Source organism: Hippoglossus hippoglossus, chromosome 12, assembly GCF_009819705.1.
Source record: "Hippoglossus hippoglossus isolate fHipHip1 chromosome 12, fHipHip1.pri, whole genome shotgun sequence".
NCBI lineage: Eukaryota > Metazoa > Chordata > Actinopteri > Pleuronectiformes > Pleuronectidae > Hippoglossus > Hippoglossus hippoglossus.
Window position 1 is genome coordinate 8,376,589 of NC_047162.1, and position 20,310 is coordinate 8,396,898.

General features: G+C 43.2%; 1 protein-coding gene across 4 annotated transcripts in view; it reads right to left on the reverse strand.

Moving 5' to 3' along the window:
- Positions 1-3,141: 3,141 nt before the first annotated feature.
- arhgap24 (Rho GTPase activating protein 24) overlaps positions 3,142-20,310 on the reverse strand; it is a 65,420-nt gene continuing 48,251 nt past the window's right edge. For 3 of the 4 annotated variants that reach the window (XM_034603202.1, XM_034603205.1, XM_034603204.1), the window contains 7 exons: positions 14,249-14,371; positions 9,464-9,671; positions 7,775-7,907; positions 6,659-6,732; positions 6,459-6,580; positions 5,181-6,366; positions 3,142-4,549 (listed from right to left, as the gene is read on the reverse strand). In XM_034603202.1, coding sequence (XP_034459093.1) covers positions 4,273-4,549; positions 5,181-6,366; positions 6,459-6,580; positions 6,659-6,732; positions 7,775-7,907; positions 9,464-9,671; positions 14,249-14,371 — 2,123 coding nt within the window. In that variant the 3' untranslated portion in view covers positions 3,142-4,272. Of the gene's footprint in view, positions 4,550-5,180; positions 6,367-6,458; positions 6,581-6,658; positions 6,733-7,774; positions 7,908-9,463; positions 9,672-14,248; positions 14,372-17,769; positions 17,984-20,310 lie in introns of those variants that run through there. The other variant, XM_034603203.1, reaches the window with a different exon arrangement.

A 20,310-nucleotide genomic window follows, 5' to 3' on the forward strand; every position in this document is an offset into this window, starting at 1 on the left:
AGTCTAACTGTATCTCTGTGATCTCTGGCCGAGCTGCTGCGGCACAGTGCTTCTCTCAAACCCCCCCCCCCAAACAAAGCTGACAGACCCAACTTCAAACAGCTACTTTGTTAACACTCACTCTGCCAGTGGCTCGTGTACAGTGAACCACACACACGCACAGACTCACACGCACCTCCACAGAGCGACGAGTGTAACTGAGGCCGGGCGCCTCCAGGATGAAGCTACGGGCTGTAGCTTGGCTTTGTGGTCAGGGTCTCGGGCCAGGGCAATCACAAAGGGGTCTTTAGTGTTTGAGTCCGGCCCCCCCCCCCTGCCCCCACAGACACTATATACTTCACAGGGCATTTTAAACTGTCCCGACGACACTCTCCTCTTTAGTATCCGTACATGTTCTGGTCAAACAAAAAGTGAAACATATAATGATTTTTTTTCTTCTTTTTTTTTTTCTCTGAATGTGAACTTTCTTACTTTTTGTAAGACTTCCCCTCAGAGGATTCTGTGGTAATAAAAAAGGTGCTTTTGTGCCTGAAGCTGAAACGAGTCAGACACAGAAGCCGCCCGGGTTGTCGAGCACTGAATGTAGAGATGAATACGCTTCACGATGACGCACATCAATGTGTACGTGTGTGTGTGTGTGATTTTAAATTAACCAGCATTCAACTCAAACTGTCTGGATTTTACAGAGACTTTGTTTTCTTTCTAAAGTAAGATCATGACTTGTGTGTGATTGGCTTACAGAATGTTGATCGGTGCAGTCATGTGTTTGAAAAGTCCATGTATGTATTTAGGTTCAGTCACATTAACTTAGAATTAGACACGTGTCAGCTACAGTAGCTGCTCATCGATTTACGTCACAAGGGTCTCACGTGGATTCAGGATCCATTCATTTGTAACGTGGCGATGAGCCGACTCGTCATTCAGACACAATATTAGCGCTGGTGTGAAAAGTTAGGATGCATCGTGTACTCGGTACTCGTGATCCCCAGCTCATTGGATTCCACCTCTTATCTTTTCTTTCCAAGTCACATTGTAAATAACAACGATACAACAAGGCAATAAACACGTTATTGCACTCAAGACAGGGAGGCGAGCTACTGCGAAGGGTCGGGCGATGCAGAAAATGTTATAGTCTTAAATGTGGAACTCTACGACGACGAAACCCTGTATAGCTCATCTGAATCAGGTGATGCTGTTCTTTAAGGATTCCTTCTCTCTCGTTTCTTTTACGCCGTGCTGTTTTAATGAACCATTCTCTTGACATCGTCAGGTTATTGAAATCCAAGAAAAAAAAATTGTATCCGTTTCACGCTGATCTCAAAGCTTCAGGCTAAAGCGTTTCAAATAAAGTCAAAACAAACGCAGAAGAAAAAAAAAAATACTGAAAGCTGTACCTGTAAACACAACATTTTAAAGGAACTGTGTATGTAAAAATAGTATATGTATGTGATGGAAAATAAACAAAAACTTTGATCTTAGAGAACAGAGTACTGTGTTTCTTTTACCTGGGCTTATATTCATCCATTTATCCATCTACCCATCCACTCAGAGCCAGCCTACAGAGGAAGCTGGAGTACGCAGAGAAAACCCACACAGACATGGGGAGGAAATGTAAACTCCACTCAGAACAACCCCTGCAAAGCTGAGATTCAAACCACTCCATTCAGGCCTTCTTATCCATAGAAACCACTTGTCCAATGTGTCCCAGTGACAGATACACAGTCCCACCTGCACAGTCTCTACTCCTGTATCAGACATACAATCTAATATCTGGCATCTAACAATGAAACACATTCCTATGCCATGGACCAACAGTCCCCTGTCACACGTGTCCTTATAGACACCAGTCTTCTTATTATTATTTTAAGATCCATGAATGATTTCCTGTGAAAATGTTGAAAACGTCAAAGTCTCACATGTTAAAGAAAGCAAAGACAAAGGTCAATGAGCAGGAAATCAGATTATTTATTATTATTTATATTTTTTTTAGGTATTTCAAATGATTTCTTAGAAAATGTAGCATTATACCTTACAGTCCATATTGACTGTCTCATTTCTCCAGGTCCTTTGACTTCTGATGGGATTGTCCAGTCACAGAAGATGTTATGGGACCTCATAAATTTAGCATACGTTTTATCCAATAATATTTTTCTGAAAGATGTGTTAAAACAAAAGATAACTATCCCACCTAATCCTGTTTCATGTTTTCATTTTGTGATTTAATTCATAAATTGAGTAATTATTTTGGTTTTGGGTCATTGGTCAGAGAACTGGTCTTGGAACTTGTGATGAGCATTTTAATTTGGAATTGATTAATTGAAAAATAATAGTAAAATATTTATTGAGTGAGGTCGCAACTGTGTGAATGTGGGGCGAGCCAAATTCTTTCATTTCTGCCTGCATTAAATAAAAAAAAATTAAAAGACAGACATATTCAGTAACATGAAAATGCATCTTTATTCATATTAAACCATTTTTCAAAGTTCCTCTGTGTATCAAGTATCATGTCACGAAATCACCCCTCCGGCCCAGTCGTCCTCTCGCTCTCACCGCTCTTTTGTGTGGAATTCACAGAATGAGGTGACACTGTCGGCTTGGCTTAAGCCTATTATTTCCCAGTGAGGGCTGCAGAATGAGAAGAAGCACAGTCGACCCCCCCCCCCCCTCCCCTTCTCTCCCTCATTCAGTTGTTCAGGCACTTTTTCTTCTGTTACTGCTCTATGTGCACATTCCAGATGTCCTGCAATGACCAGCAGCAGGCGTGCGCACGCACACACACACACGCACATACAAACAACTCACAGAAGCCCAACCCTGGTCTGTACTGAGATGTGACCTGTTCTGCATCAGTCAAATCCACGTTTGGTTCGAAGCTGAATAAATGCACTCGCAGGGACTTCATGAAAGATGCAGTCACTTTGCAGACACTGACCCTCGTGCACAGTCATGCGAGAATTTCAAGCTGTAAATGTTGCCAGAGTTGACACACTTGATGCTGAAATCCCCTCCCCCCCCCCTTTTCACAGTCATGATACAAAAGCGCAACTGTGCTGTAGCTCCAGCTTGTTATTCTGAGCAGAGGTGAGGATGGGACGTGTCAGGTGAGAGAAATACTCACAAGTCTACAGGGGAGTATTTCTAACCGACTGTAAGCCGCTATCTGCAAGAGCATCCACATCGACACCATCTCTAACTTGGGAAAGCACATTTTGTCACCTGCATTTATGAATCCGCCCACAGGCATTTTTTATTTCAATCTGGGATTTACACCTATGACCCGTCGCGCAGGTCGTCACCGTGCAAATGTATTTTTTCTTACAAGCGACATCATTCTTCCAATCAGCATCAGTCCATTTAGAATACGTGCCACATCCGTCTGAATACGCGTAAAACCACAGTACAGACTAACAATTAGTGTCTACACTTATAAAATATTTACAGTACAGGCTCGTTTTTTTTTTTTGGTCATGGGGTAGAATAAAATACAACAGCACAGAAGCACAGGCACATGTACAGTATACTGTCCCATTGAAGTGATACAACATTCAGTACCAACTGGAGCGACACTCAACAAAACATGTAAGTGCAAGGAAAAAAATATAAAATATCACACATTGATAACTTTGCTTAAATATCAGATAAACATTTACGCAGTACTTTTCATTTCTCATTTACATACATATGCTGCTGTGGCTTGTCTGCATTGTTTCCCTCTATGTACACGAGCAGATACAGAATTACACGGAACAATAGGATGTTTCTTCTTTTTTTTTTTGGTTAGATTTAAAAAAAAAAAAAATGAATAAAGACAGGGAGGAGATTTGGCATCGTCGTCAGCTCCGTTTTTATTTCCACGTTTTCGCTGATCACAACCTTTTTAAATGTTTATTCTTCCCCTTCTATCCGGCTCTAGGAGCTAATATAAAACAATGGTAGCACTGTAAATCCTCAGGTTTACAGTCCCTTTATTCCACCACCAGGTCAGATGAGCAGGTACCGCGACAGTTTCTAAGAGGGTTGGCGAGTGTTTAAATTAATGTTGTATTTACAATGTCACTCTGACATCACTCCAGGTGACGTCTACATTTCTACAGGTGACCTGCATCAGCCGCACACCAGCTATTTCTTAAATTAAAACATGCCGTTGACGAAACTTCCCACTTTTCCTTCTACAACAAGCATCCAAATCCCGTTTGGAGCCTGGGTAATGTTCACATCACATTATTGAGTCTTACACAGTCTTATCAGCACCATGTTCCCCCCCGGCCTCCCTCACTGTATCCAGATGGCGTTGGCGCGATCTGGCCGGCGTGGGTCAGCGGGCGTGGCCGTGGCCGTGGCGTTGCCGGTCGCAGTGAGGTCGCTGAACGTGGAGAAGAACTGCTCCATCTCTTTCTGCAGCATCTGATTTCGCCGCTCGGCGTCGTCCTTGGCGCGCTCGGCGTTGCGCAGCTTGATCTCGGCCATGGTGTACTTCTTCCTCTCCTGGTCCAGCTCCTCGTGGAGGCTCACCATCTCCGTCTCCAGGTCCAGGTTGCGCTGCTCCAAGCTGCGGAGGAGGTGGAGGTACAGGATTAGGAAAACTGCAACTGAGAGTAGATTTTAATGACCAAACAAGGAGGAAGGCTGCAATTCCGTTTAACCTTCAATAAACTTAATAAATAACATGCCGCAGCTTAAGTAGATGTTTTGTAAAATTCACCCAAGGCTAAAACTGTTTATCAAACCACATCCAGATCTTTCACAGACATATCTGTATCAACGTTTATGTGAAAATTTATATTTTACAGAATAATGCAGAAAGGATGCATTCAAAACTACATTTTAAGTAAACTAATTTTAGGTTTAGTTTATTTTCAAATTCCAAAAATATGGTTGTAGTTTTCTCTTTATTCACAATAAAGTTTATGGTTAAACTTTAAAAAAAATCAAGCCTCATTTACATTTTTTTTTCACAAGAGTTCGATTACAACATCTTGGGAATCATTGCAAAATATAAAAATAAAATATGCATTTATATTGGCCTGTTTACATCTGTATCAGAAATCTTTTACTGTCCAATATTGGTATTGCCCCAAAAATCTATGTCAGTTGGGCTCTAATGCAAAGGGAACATGCAATAAAGTGTCTGGGATTGTGATTGTGGTGCCTTCATTTGTCCGCCCACAGATGGATCATACCTCTTTATCCTGGCCTCATACTCTGTCTTCTGTTTGTGCATCTCCTGTTTGAGACTGGCCACTAAGCTGTGCAGAGCGCTGTGGCTGCCGGCTCCGTTAGCAGCAGGGAAACCGTCACTGTTCTCACTGCTGCTGGTTCCTCGGCTGCTCCTCCCTGCTCCGTCCCCTCCTGCTTCCCTGTTGCTGCCTCGGCCCTCCCCCTCTCCTCCTCCTCCTCCTCCACCAGACTGAGGAGGTTCTGTATCCTGAGCTGGTCCATCCAGGTCCTCGTAGTGACCTCCATAGAAGTCCTGCTCAGGACAGGTGGTGGTGGAGGAACGACAGGAAGTGGAGTTGTCAGGAAGAGAGATTTCACAGGAGGACGTGGACCAGGTGGCGCTGTCCACGCTCTGCTTGTCCTCGCAGCTGCTGTTTAGACACGTGTTGGTGATCTGGTTCTGCAGCTGCAGGTTCTGGTGGTTTAACTGGACATTGTCGTACGTGGACAGACGATTCTGATTGGCGGTTTGTTCCCCGTTGGAGCCGTCGCGCGTTTTGTTGTTCACCCGTAACGTGACGCAGCCGTTTGGGGCCCAGAGGCTGTTGCGGCCGTGTAGGCCCCCTGTGACCACATCAGTGCCTGAAATGCCCATGCGCACAACTCCGTTCCCAACAGTGCTGCTCCCACCCGCCACGCCGCTGGTGCCCATTTTTGTGCCTGAGCCTTTGAGGGCCCCACTGCGCCGCATCGGTAAACTCCCTCCTCCACTCAGAGTCTGGCTCTTCTCTTGATTGGGGTCCGAGGAGGGCGAGGAGCTGAAGGAGCCGTTTGTGACAATCCCGCTGCCTTTACTGTACGCCGGGTTCTTTTTAATAGTCAGTGGGGGGCTGCGGGTGATGTCGAAGCGGCCAGTGACACCGTTGCGAGGGCTTGACGGCCGCGGGGAGCCACTCTTTTCTACGTGTTGGCGGTGCGAAGGAGACTCGGGGGCTTCCCAGACACAGTGGCGGACCACCTGCGTGTTGTTGTTCTCGGCGTTCTGAGACACTGTCGTGACGGCGGAGGTAGTTGTGGTGGCTTGTCGCCGCGGTAGCTCGACGTTGTTGTTGACGAGCTCGAGGGCCGTGGGGCTGTCCTCGCTGTGAGGGAATAGCACGTCCTGGCGGCCGATCAAAATGGCCATGAGCTGCTGGACCAGAACAGTACCTAAACATGGAACCACACATAGTTCTTCTTTAAAATCGTTTTTACATAAGATCAGAAAATGTTTCATATACACGACAGTCTGGAATACTCACCTTCCATAATGGCGACTGGATCCTCGATCTTTGGCCTCAAGATATTTGGCCCAAAGACTGTGGCCAAGTTCTGAACGCTCATTTTGTTCACTCCTGAATACGACTGCACTTCATCTAGAAACCTGTCGGACAGGAAAACATCTTCAATGTGACACCGAACAATAACGATCATTTCATCCACTGTAAGAAATAATCAATACCTGCAGATGTACTTGAGAAGGTTGAAGTTGACTTGAGGTAGACTTTCCACGAGGCGTCTCAAATCATTCATACCCTGCAGATGACAGACACTTTCTTGAGGTTACAGATCAATATTTCACATCAATTCATTGCACAAGTCATGGACAATTTACAGCTTATGAAATATAACAATCGCACCAAAAGGCCAAGGAGAAAGAAAAATGTCTTGAGGTGTATACAAGTTCAAGATCAATGAACAAAGGACAGAAAGAAATAGAAATAGAAGGATATTAACCAGTGTTTGCTGCAGTGAAAGCACATAAAACATGATGCAGGACCTTTTATTGACACGGATAAGTGAACCATGTTTTTCTCAGAGTTTCATCACACAGAACACAGCCGGTCGATCAAAAGATCCATTATCTGTCGTTTAAAAACAATGAGTCAGAGGCAGGTGGTGCACTGTTCTCCAGGGGGCGCTATATCAAAATGAATTAACTTTACCAGAAATCAAGCAAACATGTGTTAAAGTATTACAACAGTGTTCTTTCACTAATGACAAGGAATTCATTTATATTTGTTATTAAATTGTGAAGTAAATATGGTCATGATGTCCGGCTGATCAGATCCAAGATTCTCCTTTTTTCTAACCTCAGGATTTTCAGCAACCAAACAAAAATTTCTCCTTCAATTTGCAAGTTACACTCTCTGTGACTCCAGCCTCCAGCTACGCTCAAGCTCAACAGCTCAAGACTTCTATTCAGGCCCGACAGTAAAAATGTCCACTTGCAATTCTGCTCTGTGTTCCCTTTAAATTTTAAAGAGCTCAGACGTTTTTAAAGGTCAGACAGCTCCAATCCACACTTGAGACATTAAATAACACACAAACATACACACAAAGGCACAAACTCAGGTGACGATGGGGGAGAGACGTTTGAGACACAAACATCACATGACTGAGCAGCAACGGACGAGCTTTAAAGCCTCAAACCAGGACTCTGGAAGATTTCTGCGAGTTTTTTTTTTAGTGCTGACGTCCGTCGATATAAAAATCAAACTTCAACTTGGAGGAATAAAGTGTGTAAAAGTAAATTTCTTGGTCGATATAGGTATAAAATATATTTCTTCTTTCCTACCATTTCATCATCCTTTCCGAGGAGCTTGCCGGATGCCAGGAAGTCATCGTACTTCTGGAAGGGGACGACGGGCTCCGGCAGCTCCCTGAGATAGAGCTTCAGCAGGGAGGCGACAGTGTGCACATCTGTGTTACTGTAGACGGAGAGAGAAGTAAAGGAGGGGGCAGGGAGAGGTTATAATTCATTATGGCAGCATGGCGAGGAGGCGAACATGGATCACTGTGAAGCTTCCTGCAGGGAGAGTGCTGCAGGAAATGGACAGAATCAGAAGATGATGTAAATACCAGAACCAGGAAAGAGATAAACTAAGAACACGAGGGAGACAGGTAATGCACTTCTCTGTCATTCCCAGTGATGGATGGAGGACTGCGCTTTACAAAACAGCTCTCAGTGCTGCCTCCTGTAGGTGGCAGATTAGAATCCAAGTAATGGAGGGTTTGATCCGGTCAGTGCATTTAATTTAAAGCCCTTAAATCATGTTTTTACACAGCCCCTTAAGTAAAGGCTGAGGGTAAATGTCTTGAATAACTTGTGTGCACAAGATCATTTACTAATTTACTCATATGCATCTCACAACTCAAACAAAAAACATCAAGTTTTATTTTTACCTTGGAATGTCATCAAATGAAATTCTTGATGCTCTTAAAAGTTGTAAAAATCAATTCACCTCTTTGGTTTTCAAAGCATAATCCAATCATCCCTTTACTGTTTAGATATTACCTTGTTCCAATCAGGTAATTATTGTGTGCCAACAAGTTAACATTGTGTCCTCAAGTTATTATCTTGGTAAAACGGGTAAATCTGTTGATTGTATTGTGCAAAACTAGACACATGAGAATGATAATTTCAAAAAGCTTGAGAAAAAAATTTGTTCCAATTGAAGTACAATGAGGAACAGGAGGGAACACAAACACCCGATTAATTTCCCATGTTTTCAGCAAGCACAGCATCCTGGAACTAACAGAGCAAAATGCAACGGCATTATCATTATTACTTTGATAATTGTACAGAACCTGGTCTCTCTCTCTCTCTCTCTCTCTCTCTCTCTCTCTCTCCTCTCTCTCTCTCTCTCTCTCTCTCTCTCTCTCTCTCTCTCTCTCTCTCCTCTTTTCCACCCACCTCTCCTCTCTCCACCATTTCTCTCCTCTCACACTCTCACGCCCCCACACTCAGTTTGTTGTTTTGTGTTTGCTTGTTGTGGGAACTGTTTGGTGTCTCTATAATATTGTATGTTCTCTTCTATGAGAGATAATGTACGTTGTGATTTGGCGCTATACAGAATACAAATTATTGAAATATTTGATAAAACCTTTTCCTGCTATATCATGTATCATATCATATTAGCTGTGAAAAAGACATAAGATCCCTGGTCACAATGCTGTGCTGTACAGATGAGGAAAATGTGATAATAACTGTAATAGACAGTTAACCTCAGCACAGCTATTGGAGGTAAAGTGAGAATAAACAGTTGGAGTTGTTGGATATGTCAACACTCCGAGTGCAAGCGTCGGTTCTAAGAAGAGGGCTGTTAGATAATGGTGCCCATTCATCCACTTCTGTTTCTTTGAAAACGTCTTTAAACTTTTGCACCACTGACAGGAGCTCCCACAGTCAACATCTGAATATCAGCTACACATTAAAACCCACTGAGGAAGTCCGACCAGCCAGTAGGCTCACACGTCTCCTCACCAATCAAACGAGGGCTTCTCTCCACAGTCGAAGGCGTCCTGCAGCTCTTTGACCAGGTTGGCCTGTCCAGGCAGCCGGAACAGACCCTCCTCCTGAAGGCCCCACTGCCGGATGAAATCCACACACTGCTCCACCAGCATCGGGGCCAGCTTGTTCCCGAAGCGGCGCTCAAACCGCACCGTCTCCTCCAACTTCTGACCGAAGATCCCTGAAACACAGGAGGGAATATTAAATGACGGGACGAGATTGATACACAACAGAGGAACAACAACAAGCAAATTCCTTTATTTATTCATCACGGCCACGATTTGTTTAACACAAATTGTAAAGCAGCGATTTATAATGTGAGAATAAGGTGTTGACAACAGGGTCAACTTCTCACAGACGATAAGAACAGTGTCTCCATTGTTCAACAGGGTTTTTTTTAAACCACAGATATAAGTATAGAATGTGGTTCTCTCAGCTGCACAATCCTCAAATCACAAAAAATGAAGGTTTATCTTATAAAATATGAATACTGTTTAATATTCCGCACTCTTTAACTTTCACTCTCCAGCTTAAAGCAGTTCAAAGCGAGCAGTTAAATTGATTGAAAAACCTATTTACGATAAGGTCTGACAGACAGCCCAAGCCAGAAAATAAAAAAAATAATAGTACACCCACAAAGCTTTACTCCGATGATCAAAATCTCTAACTTCCTGCTGAGCACCTCTCGCCTTTTGTCTGAGGCAGTCGCCGTAGAAAAAAAGGAAAAAGCAGCAGCAGTCTCATGTGGACGCTACACAAGAGGGGATTAGGGCAGCCTTCCTGAGAGATTTGGATCTGCATACTTTTCCGGTCTCTAGATACAGACAGAGGCTACACACACACACACACACACACACACACACACACACGCACACACGCACACATGCACACACGTGGTACGACGAGGTACGGCACGGCGGCTGAATTCGACCGAGCTTACCCCAGGATCCTCGTGCGCTCGACACGGCGCGCAACAGCTTAACAACAACTGAACCCTCTGAAGTTAAAGTCGACATCAACAGCTTATCGACTGAGAATGCATCAACACGCCTTCACTTTGCGTGTGTCAGCTGTCGTCTCCACTCACCCTTCTTGAAACCGGCAAGCTTCCGGAAGAATCGCCGGTTGATAAACTTGTGATAAGATAACACATCAGAGGTGCAGAGTTTAAAGCGCTTGCACAGCATTCTCCAAGAAGCAGCCTCTGTGTTTGCAGTTGACGACAGAAAGAAGATGTAAAAGAGAGATGCATCGGTTTGACAGCAGGGTCAGTCAAAGCATCTTCATTTCCATCTCAGAGAAAAAAAAAACACTTGAGAACAAGTCGCTCAGAAGTTTAACAGCCGAGTCTTGTGTTGTCTTCTCTCTCCTCCGGATCAGTCACTTAGGGGGATTGTTTGTTCCCCCCCACTTCAGTTGAAGCAGCAATCCAAATAAGCCCAAACAGTCAACAGCCACATGAAGATATTTGAAGCTCTCAGATGGATCAGAGCAGAATACAGAGAATGATGAATATCCCCTCACATCGATGATGAAAACGGCAACATCAGAGAACAAGTGAGAAACAGAAGTGAGTGAGAAAGAGGACATCCCTCCAGACGCTCCCAGTCATGAGTCGAGGAATGTTTTCCCCGGTCACATGTGTGAACCAGCTTATGAACTGTGCATGTGTTTGTATGATGTGTTTTGCTGTTTCCTCACTGGACAAAAGAGGCTCGGACCACGACCGCAGGGGGATTGGGCAAAAAGAGAGGGAGCCTTCGCTCTGAAGGAGCTCAGCAGGAACACACAACACACACTCATGTCTACACTCAAACACACACACACACACACATATATGCAGAGGGAGAGATGTGCAGACACAACACAGGCTATTTTGTCTCCCTCTCCAGGATTACTGATTCCCTTCCTGGTTCTGGTTCTGTCATGTGCTTGGATGAATGTCCTTCAAATATGTGATATGATGCTGATGTTAATGGCGTCCTTACATTACAACGCTGAATATCTCATGTAGGAATAATGATTTCTGCACCAAAGAGAAAAACCTGCTTCTCAAATGCCCACAACACACTGCATCACTTTTGTATGGACTGGACAACTCTTAATATCGAGTTGTAAAAGCATTGGATCATGATGTATTTGACAAAATATGATGTTAGCAGATAGCAGATGTTTTTTGGGGTGAATTTAACAATTCCAGTGATCTCTGTCTGCATGTGACTCGCATACTTCAAGAATCACTGTTCATATTTCTTGGGTTTTTACTTGGAATGTGAATTGTTAAGGACCCAAAAGGTGCAGTGTCCAATTTGGTGCAATTTGGACCCACAATATGTTCAATATTAATACAATTTGAATAAACATGTGACCAGTGCTCTGTAGCAGCAGCTGCTGGGACTCATCAGCGGATGTTACGTTGTCGATCCCTACAACAGCACGTTCACTACAACGACAAATGATTCTCCAGTTCAGGGTTCTGTTGTTCTTCACTGAACTTTGAATAAACAGGTGAACAGCAGTTTGTGCAGCAGCTTCATTGTTCTGTAGTCTTTAATCGCGATGGCTCAATTACTCAGACAGAAAGCTGCAGCCAGCATCACCACAGGCCGAGCACACAGCAGGTTTACCGCACTAGTAACCACTAATTTTAAATTAACCAGGACAAAGCTTTATTCTTGTAAAGCCAACATGTATTTATGAAGTGTAATATTTGCAGGGAGATCATTTTATCATAACATATTCATTGGCGACCACAGGGAATTGAATGAATGACTCACTATCACTTCGACATCTTGATACAGACATAATTAGAAATGGGAATTTCTCAGTTCACTTCAACTTCACACATGTTTGACAAACCTTTAGACACTACAGAACCTTCCTACTTTTTAAGTCTCATCAGTTCTGGTGCAACAAGTCATAGCCGAGGTCATGTCTGGTTTGAACAGGTCCTGTCCATATATAGAAGGCGAGGAAACTGTCATATTTTACTGTCAAGTACTTCAAATTGGGGTGTTATACTTTTTAAAACCATATATAAACTGTACGTGAGGAGAAACATTTACTGAAAATGTAAACTGTCAAATGGTTTGTGTTACAGACTGAAACAGACACAACACATGTCAGAACTATGGAGTGTGTGCAGGAGGAGGTTGGGTTAAAAAGAAATTACTCCAAACCAATACAAGAATGTGTCTTTGGTTGCTTGAACTGATATTTATATATATAAATTACTTTCATGGCCACTGCCATCATTGAATTTCACTGCACCACAAACATGAAATCAACAAAACAGTCTGTAAATTCTCAACACAACTCACTCAGGTGTAACTGCAATACTCATCTCTATCTGTGCAATTGTGTTCACACTGTATATACAGTAAATATATCGCTTCTATCCTATCAGCTGTAAGATGCACGACCCAATAACTGCACCAAACTCAAAGGGAGCACCACATAGTTTGATTTCAAGTTTAAAATCACCTTCTTAACTTTCTACATCGTATTAATCCCTCGGCAACAACAAAGTTCAGAGATTCAATTTCAAACATCAGCTCTTTCCTCTAAACAAGCCGGTCATTACCATGAAACAGATCCCCCAGGATCCAGATGGAGAGGCCACAGCTGCACATGTCTCCCAGGTCTGACTTCCAGCTCTCTCTCTCTCGTCCTCAGCTCATACGAGTCGGGCCGGTGATTAATCCGGCATCATAGTAAATGTTCAGCGCCACATGACAGCAGGACCGTTAGCCGGCTCCAAGTGGTTCTGTGGGTCAGACGCAGGGGGCTTCGTTTTGGGAGCTCCCTCCCTGTCTGTCACTCTCCGAGCACAATCACACGTCGGGGCCACTGACCAGCCAATCAGGGCTCAGTTTGTCTCTGTTGCTACAGCAAAACGTGAAAGGCTGGAATATGAAGTGTGTGTGTGTGTGTGTGCACGCTCTTCATGTGAGGGAGACAGAGGAAGCGGTGGCTCGGCTCCAGCGTGGAGCCACCTTTCCCGTGGCATCTTTGACAAATGGCTCGTCCTTTTGAAGAGCAGTCAACTGCAATAGACGTCAAACTCCCGGCGCTGGAAACAAGAGGGGGCCGGCTTGGCCTCGTCCATTCACCGTGTCACCGGGAGCCGCCTGAACTGCCCGCCCGCGCACAAACGCCGCGCTTGTTGTGCCCTGCTCTCACACAATGTGGGCCAATATCTGCCAGCACAGTCAATAACAGGCCACAGCGGCACAGCGGGACACCCGGTAATCAGCACAGTGATGCCACCAAAGTCAGGGACAACTTCATGAGAAGAATTTCCACACGGTGCAACTGTAAATCCACATCATGGATTTGTTCTTTTAATTAGTATTCAGAAGCCAAAACAAAGATCCATCCAATTATCTATTTTGCTTATACTTTTGAGTATTTTTTGCTCTGAACCCATTGGCCAGCTCACTGCAAATCATTTTTCTTTTTGAAAGGGCCTTTATCCTTTCTAGAGCACCGCTGTTGTAAACTTTCAAAGTCATCCGCATGAACACAAAACCTGCTGTACAGATCTCATAAACAAGCTAGTAGTGCATACTTCCACCAAGGCTAATTCGCCATGTTAAAAACAGTGCAAAAAGTGGGTTATGCCCCAGCTCTCGACAAAATTTTGAAAAGAAGGATCTGTAGTTTTTGAGTAAACCTGCTGACACAGACAGACCAACCCCCCTAAGCTGAGGTCATTAACAAGTTCAACACTGGCTGTGTGTGTAATGTAATACCGACCTCCACCAAAAGGCGCCCAGATGACCCTTCGGATTGTCTTCACCCAATCCTCCATGTCATTCTGGGTGCTGGCCATAAGAAGGTAGGTCTCATGGTTGGCTGTCATCCGCTCTCTGTCTGCCCCTGTGCACAGGAAGGAGGGAGAAATAAGAGATGAATTAAACATCTGTACATTGCCAAGATCTCTCAAGTCAGAGAATCTCATGGGACCTGAGAGAAAAGTCGAAGATTCTTCGCTCATCTGATTTGTTTCATGCAGTTCAAACAGGATTTACAAGAAGTGAACAACTTTCAAAACATTTTGTGCAGGCGCGTTTTCCAGTGACGCTTGGAATAATTTGGGTCTGGTATGTTTTTCCACAAAATTTTACATTTATATGATATTTATCCATATGTGAAATATTGCTCCTTTCAAAAATGTAACAACAGGACGTTTCTTAATTCTATGGAAAGTCTTTTATCGGTGTATAAGTGCAAGTTGCATATTTGGACAATGGCTGGCTTGCAAAAATTATATGGTCACAAAAATCATGCTTGTATGTGCACGTCTGAATCTCAGGTGTGAATGTAAAAAACACCTTCTAGTATCGAACTGCACATTCATCATACTGCACAGTGGAAACCGAACATCAGGGTGGAGTATAAGACTATATATGTCTTTACGTGACGTGATTATTTTACTTGAACCGAACCCTAATACACCCACACACACACCATAATAAATCAAAAGAAAAGTCAATATGTATGCGTATGTCCATAAGTCTCTGCATCCTCATTAGACTCAGTTCTCGGAAGTCATGTGACACAGGACAGATTGACGGGCAGGGTTTGAATCCGGTTTCACATAAGGAATCCAATCCAGCTCTATTAAGACAAAACATATAAACACTGACTGGTGGCATTTCTGCACCTGGTCGAAGAGATGAGCTATTAACAGACTGATGGTGTGTCGCACAGCGGCTGAATTATTCATGACTTTGACCACCAGGGATCCCGAGCCATTGATTTGTATGGGGATGTGATCTGCACGACGCATTCAAAATATTATTTATAGGCTCAAATAGAAAATAACAGGCAGGTTCAGGGCTCAGGTCAATTGAGAAGGACGTGGAATTTACTCTCCTCCGTTTTCTATACAAACCAAAAGGACACTGGTTATTTTAATGTGAAGTTAAAGCTGCAAAAACAGGGATGACTCCACAAACTCTTACATGCACACAATCATCTTATTTCTTATTTTACAGCTAAGCTGCTGGGTTGTACTAATTGATATTTCTCAGTAATGTAACATTTTTAATTGTTTGTTCTCCTCCTCTGCCTCTTCAATCTGCCAGCAAATGATTACATTTTAAGGTCATTATTATTATTATTGAGTGCCACCGATTTGCATTTTCAACTATGTGCAATATAATTGAAATAACCTTTACATTTAATTATCATATATGTAAGCTAACACGAGGTCAATGGTACAATGAAAAGTGTTGGACCAGAGGAAAGGTCGGCTCAGCAGTAAAGGCAAAGTTAGAAAAAATACCCCAAAATTGGAATAAAATTAAATAGAGCTTAATATAAGAAAAAGCAGAAAAGCGTGAGTACTAGTAGATACGTTGTTGCAAATTTAATGACAAGCACAGTTTAGAATAAATATGAATAAGTTGTAAGATGACAGTTGTGTGTTTTGGGTGTGTGTGAGAGGTCGAGTGGTCAGTGTGACAGTGAGATTGATGTTTCCTGTCGGTCTTGATGAGATCTCATTAGCAGGCAGCAGACGTCAGAGTTTGTCCTGTGCGGCGCTCAGTATGTTAGTGTTTATCCACTGTGAGCTCCTTTAGCAAACACAGACGATGCAAACTCCGGCACAACAACGAACCTAAACACGACCACATGTTTCCATCTCACAGAGAAGACGTCGACTCAGTGAACAAGTTTCAGATGAGGAGTCTTTTCTAAGTGGAGATATGTCCACTTGTCTTAGTGGACTTTAATATTCTGATATCAACCGAAAACAGTCAGTCAAAAGACAGAGTCGTGTAAACAGCATTTTCTGATGACCTTAATCTGAATGAGATCACAAGCAACAATCAGATTGGGCCTTGTGGAGTAATCTGACTTTAGTCACACTGTGTAGACATGTTAACATCTTAATCACATAATTGGGCTATTGGACTTTTCATAGCATCAACATAAGACCAACTGCTTGACGACACATGCCCTGAGTTCGAGTGTTAACAAGTGGCATGTTTATATGAATCATAATCAGACTCTTTAACGTGTGAACAGGAATATGAATGGAATTTTCTTTTGGCAACTCATGTAAACATCATTTTTAAAATGTCTTTTGTAAGACAAATAAGGTCAATCCATACTTGGAATATTGCCGGCCATGTAAATTGTCATTGGCTGAGGATGATCATCAATACTGGTACCCTGCGCTAAATTCAAATATGTACTTTTAATGTACATTCTCACTGCTTGAATACATTTAAGTTTACTAAGGAAACAGCAGAACTCGAGATAAAATGATTAATCAGTTTGACAGATAATCAATTTCTGACAGTTCTCAAGCAGAAATGCCACATTTTCTCAGATTCTAGATTTTTAAATGTGACTGCTATAGTTAGTTTTACACTATTGTTGCAAATTGAATTTATTGTGTTTGGGCAAAACAGAACATTTATGGGTGCAGTAAAATTATAAAGAGTAATTTTTTGTAACTATGTTTAGATATTTCGTCAACTATGTAGATAATAAATTGAGACATTATCAGCAGATTATTTGATAATTAAAACAAGCTTTCAAGCTTTGAAATAAGACTAATATTGTATATTATACATTATAGTGTAGCCTCTCTCTCTCTCTCTCTCTCTCTCTCTCTCTCTCCACTTTTAAAACTAATCAACAGAAACTGGTGCATTATCAATATGTTGTCATTTGCTGTTCAGTTCAGTTCATAAATATTTGAAAGTGGAACATGTCACAGTTTAGTGTTGTACAGAGGTCTGACTGGTTTCATCACAGCAACCATTCATTCATGCATTATCCATTAAATCCTCCATGTTGTGCCTGGAGCAACAGTCACAGTGGTTTTTATTAATGCTTCTAATTCGAACACATTACAGAGTTTAAATGTTTTCACCAGCTGATGTGACTGTGACATCCTTCATTCTAACAACAGGCCGCCGCTCTCTGCTCCTGATCCAGTGATTAGCCAGTACCCGATGTGGACTCAGTAATCACCTCCTCACATGGAGATCATCCATTGACTTCACACGCATATCTTTTACACTGCAACGCAAACCTTTCTGTTACAACGCTGTGTCGTCTCTGCTCATATTTGCACGTGCGCCATGTGTCCAGTCACCACCACCACCACAACAACAACAACAACAACAACAACAACAACAACAAGAGGCAGATCCACAGACACCACGTCACTTGATCTCCTCCACAACCTGCAGCGACACGTTCCTGTCTCCAGGTCGATGGAAGCAAACAGCGGTGGAATGAAACGATGCACTAACCGGTGAACGCGTCGATCACTTGCGCTCGAACATGCGAGTGATTCTTCAGCCGGTGCGAAAACAACGTGGCTCCGAAACAGTCCAAACACACATGAGGGAGATTTAGCCACAAGTCCTCCCTGTGACTGACTCCACACATCGGCTGATTGAATAAAGGATTTAACTCTGAGAGGATATCGATGAGCCACTGAGTCCACTGAGAGAGAGAGAGAGAGAGAGAGAAAGAGAGAGAGAGAGACTGAGACCAGCAGGGCCGCTCAGAGCTTTTCCCGGGGCACGCCCCCCTCAAACAGAAAAGGGGTTAGGGTCAGGGAAGCCCCTCCCTCAGAGCAGCAGTAACACAAAGAGGAAGTTGTGACTTTAAAGACTGTGAAGATACTGGCTTCATTTGCCTAACTCTGACAGCTCCAGCCTGAGATGAGCTTCAGCTGAACTTTAGAAGTTGTTTTTTGCGGAGACTGTGGATTCCCCCCCCCCACTACTTGCGTTACAGTGGTGTCAGAAGGAGATCTTGCCGTGGTCAAGATGAACAACATGACAGCTCCCCTGAAGCGAAGACAAATCATCTTGATCGCCCCCTGGTGGCTGGCTGCACGATAGGTCATAAACCGTGCCTCCTCAATGTTGTTGGATGGGGATGGTTTCAGACTTAAAAGTCAAAGTACACATGAAATAGTTCCAAAAATGGTTTCTGTCATTTTATTTAGTTCTTATTGCACTGATGATGTAATTCAGGGTCAAGCATTTGTGTATCGGTATGTGCTCAATACTTTCACTGCTCTGCTTTTGGCTATCAGCCCCAAGTGATCCTACAGAAGGAAAAAAAACATAATGATGACAGGATCCTATTAATTAGGGAAGCCGTCTGTCTCTTTAGCCACATCTAGCCTATCAGGTTACCATGTCACAGCAGGTGCAGGCTATTTTTGCAGTGATTTATTAGGGTCTGTGTCACAAAAACACACTTTGTACTTTGTGCAAAATTTCCAACATGTTTTAAAAACCAGCTCAGGGAATAATCTGTTCCAAACAAGCAGCAACATAATAAGTAACAGACCCTGTTTTCCTCTGCCCCTGAGGTGGGTCAGGTGACCGGGTGTCAGGGCAAAAACTACTGTCAATATCTCGTGACAAGACAAAATAAGCACATTGATTCACTTGTGTAGAGAAAATGACATATTTGGAAATGCTCGTCCCGTTTCCCATGGGCTACCAAGACGTTTTTTCTAGGAAGCTTGATTACACTGTCAGAATGTCATATCACTCAATTTATGATCACCAGATTCTCTGTGTCGACCACTGAAGTGGATCTGTCAGTGGGATTCCACGGTGACACCAATTAGTCACACTGACCTAGTTGGCATGCAACAGTTTTTCAGGCACGGCCATCCCCACCCTCAGCATTGTTCGTGTCGATTGTTATGCAAATTAATTGTGACTCCCCGGTGTCCCTGTGAGTGCTCTTGCCCAAATTTTTAAATGAGTTAGCGTTTAACCCAGAGCCTCTGTTTTCATCACTTGCGTGGACAGGCACCATTTCCTCTCGGAAACAACGGTCGTGAATCTGTTAAACAAGCCTGCAACGGGATTATACAGCATACCACTGCCATTACAACACACTCCTGCTCCTCCTGCCATTTCCTGTTGATGCTCAGTTTTCTTCCACAGTGGCTGAGTTGGCCACTTGGTTTATAAAGACGGCGAGATGTCAAACACACTTAGCTCAAGGACAGCTTCCTGGACAAAACCTTCAAACCCCCAGTGAGACCTTAGAGAGAGCTGTTTCTTAGATTTCTCCATGACTGAGGAGAAATGCATTCTTGAAGCCTTCCCTCGCCTTTTTAAGTATTTTCGTAGTATAAATATTAATGTTATGGCTGCGGACAGAATGCCCTTGGCTGTCATGGAACAAAAACAGGCTCAGTGGTGGGACAGACATCTAGATCCATCCATAGGTGCTGCAGACGGCTACACACATAAATGAATAGTGTTCCATTTGCATTGTAATTCAAGGCGACATCCATACCACTACATTTGAGTTACAAATGTTTTGAAACTAAAATAATTTCTGTCCACATGAAACTGTATCAGGTTCAATCCCCGTCCGCACTAGCGCCCCTGCATATCAAGTGACCAATCATGTACAGTGGGCATGCTGGACAAAGGAAGAACTGCACTGCTCAAATAATAGCTTTTCTCCTACATTGGTAAGCAGTTGTATCATTGTAAAGACAACAGGGTCAGCAATGCTTGTTATTTATTATTCATGTTGTGTTCTACACTAGCAGCCAAGGTTACTGCCAGTTGTTAACCTATCGGAGGGAGGTCATGTGATAGGAGCCTGACGGATTTAAGATGTTTTTGTCTAACCCGATTGGAGCATCTTGGTCATCATTTCTAAACATTTACATTCCTACCCATCCAGACTCGAATGCAGCCCAGGTGTTCTCAACAAAAACAGGACAAGCAGTGTTTCCAAACAAAACTAAAGTTTTAGTGGATCTAAAATTCTGGACTGGTGTGTCCAGCGTTTTCAAGCGA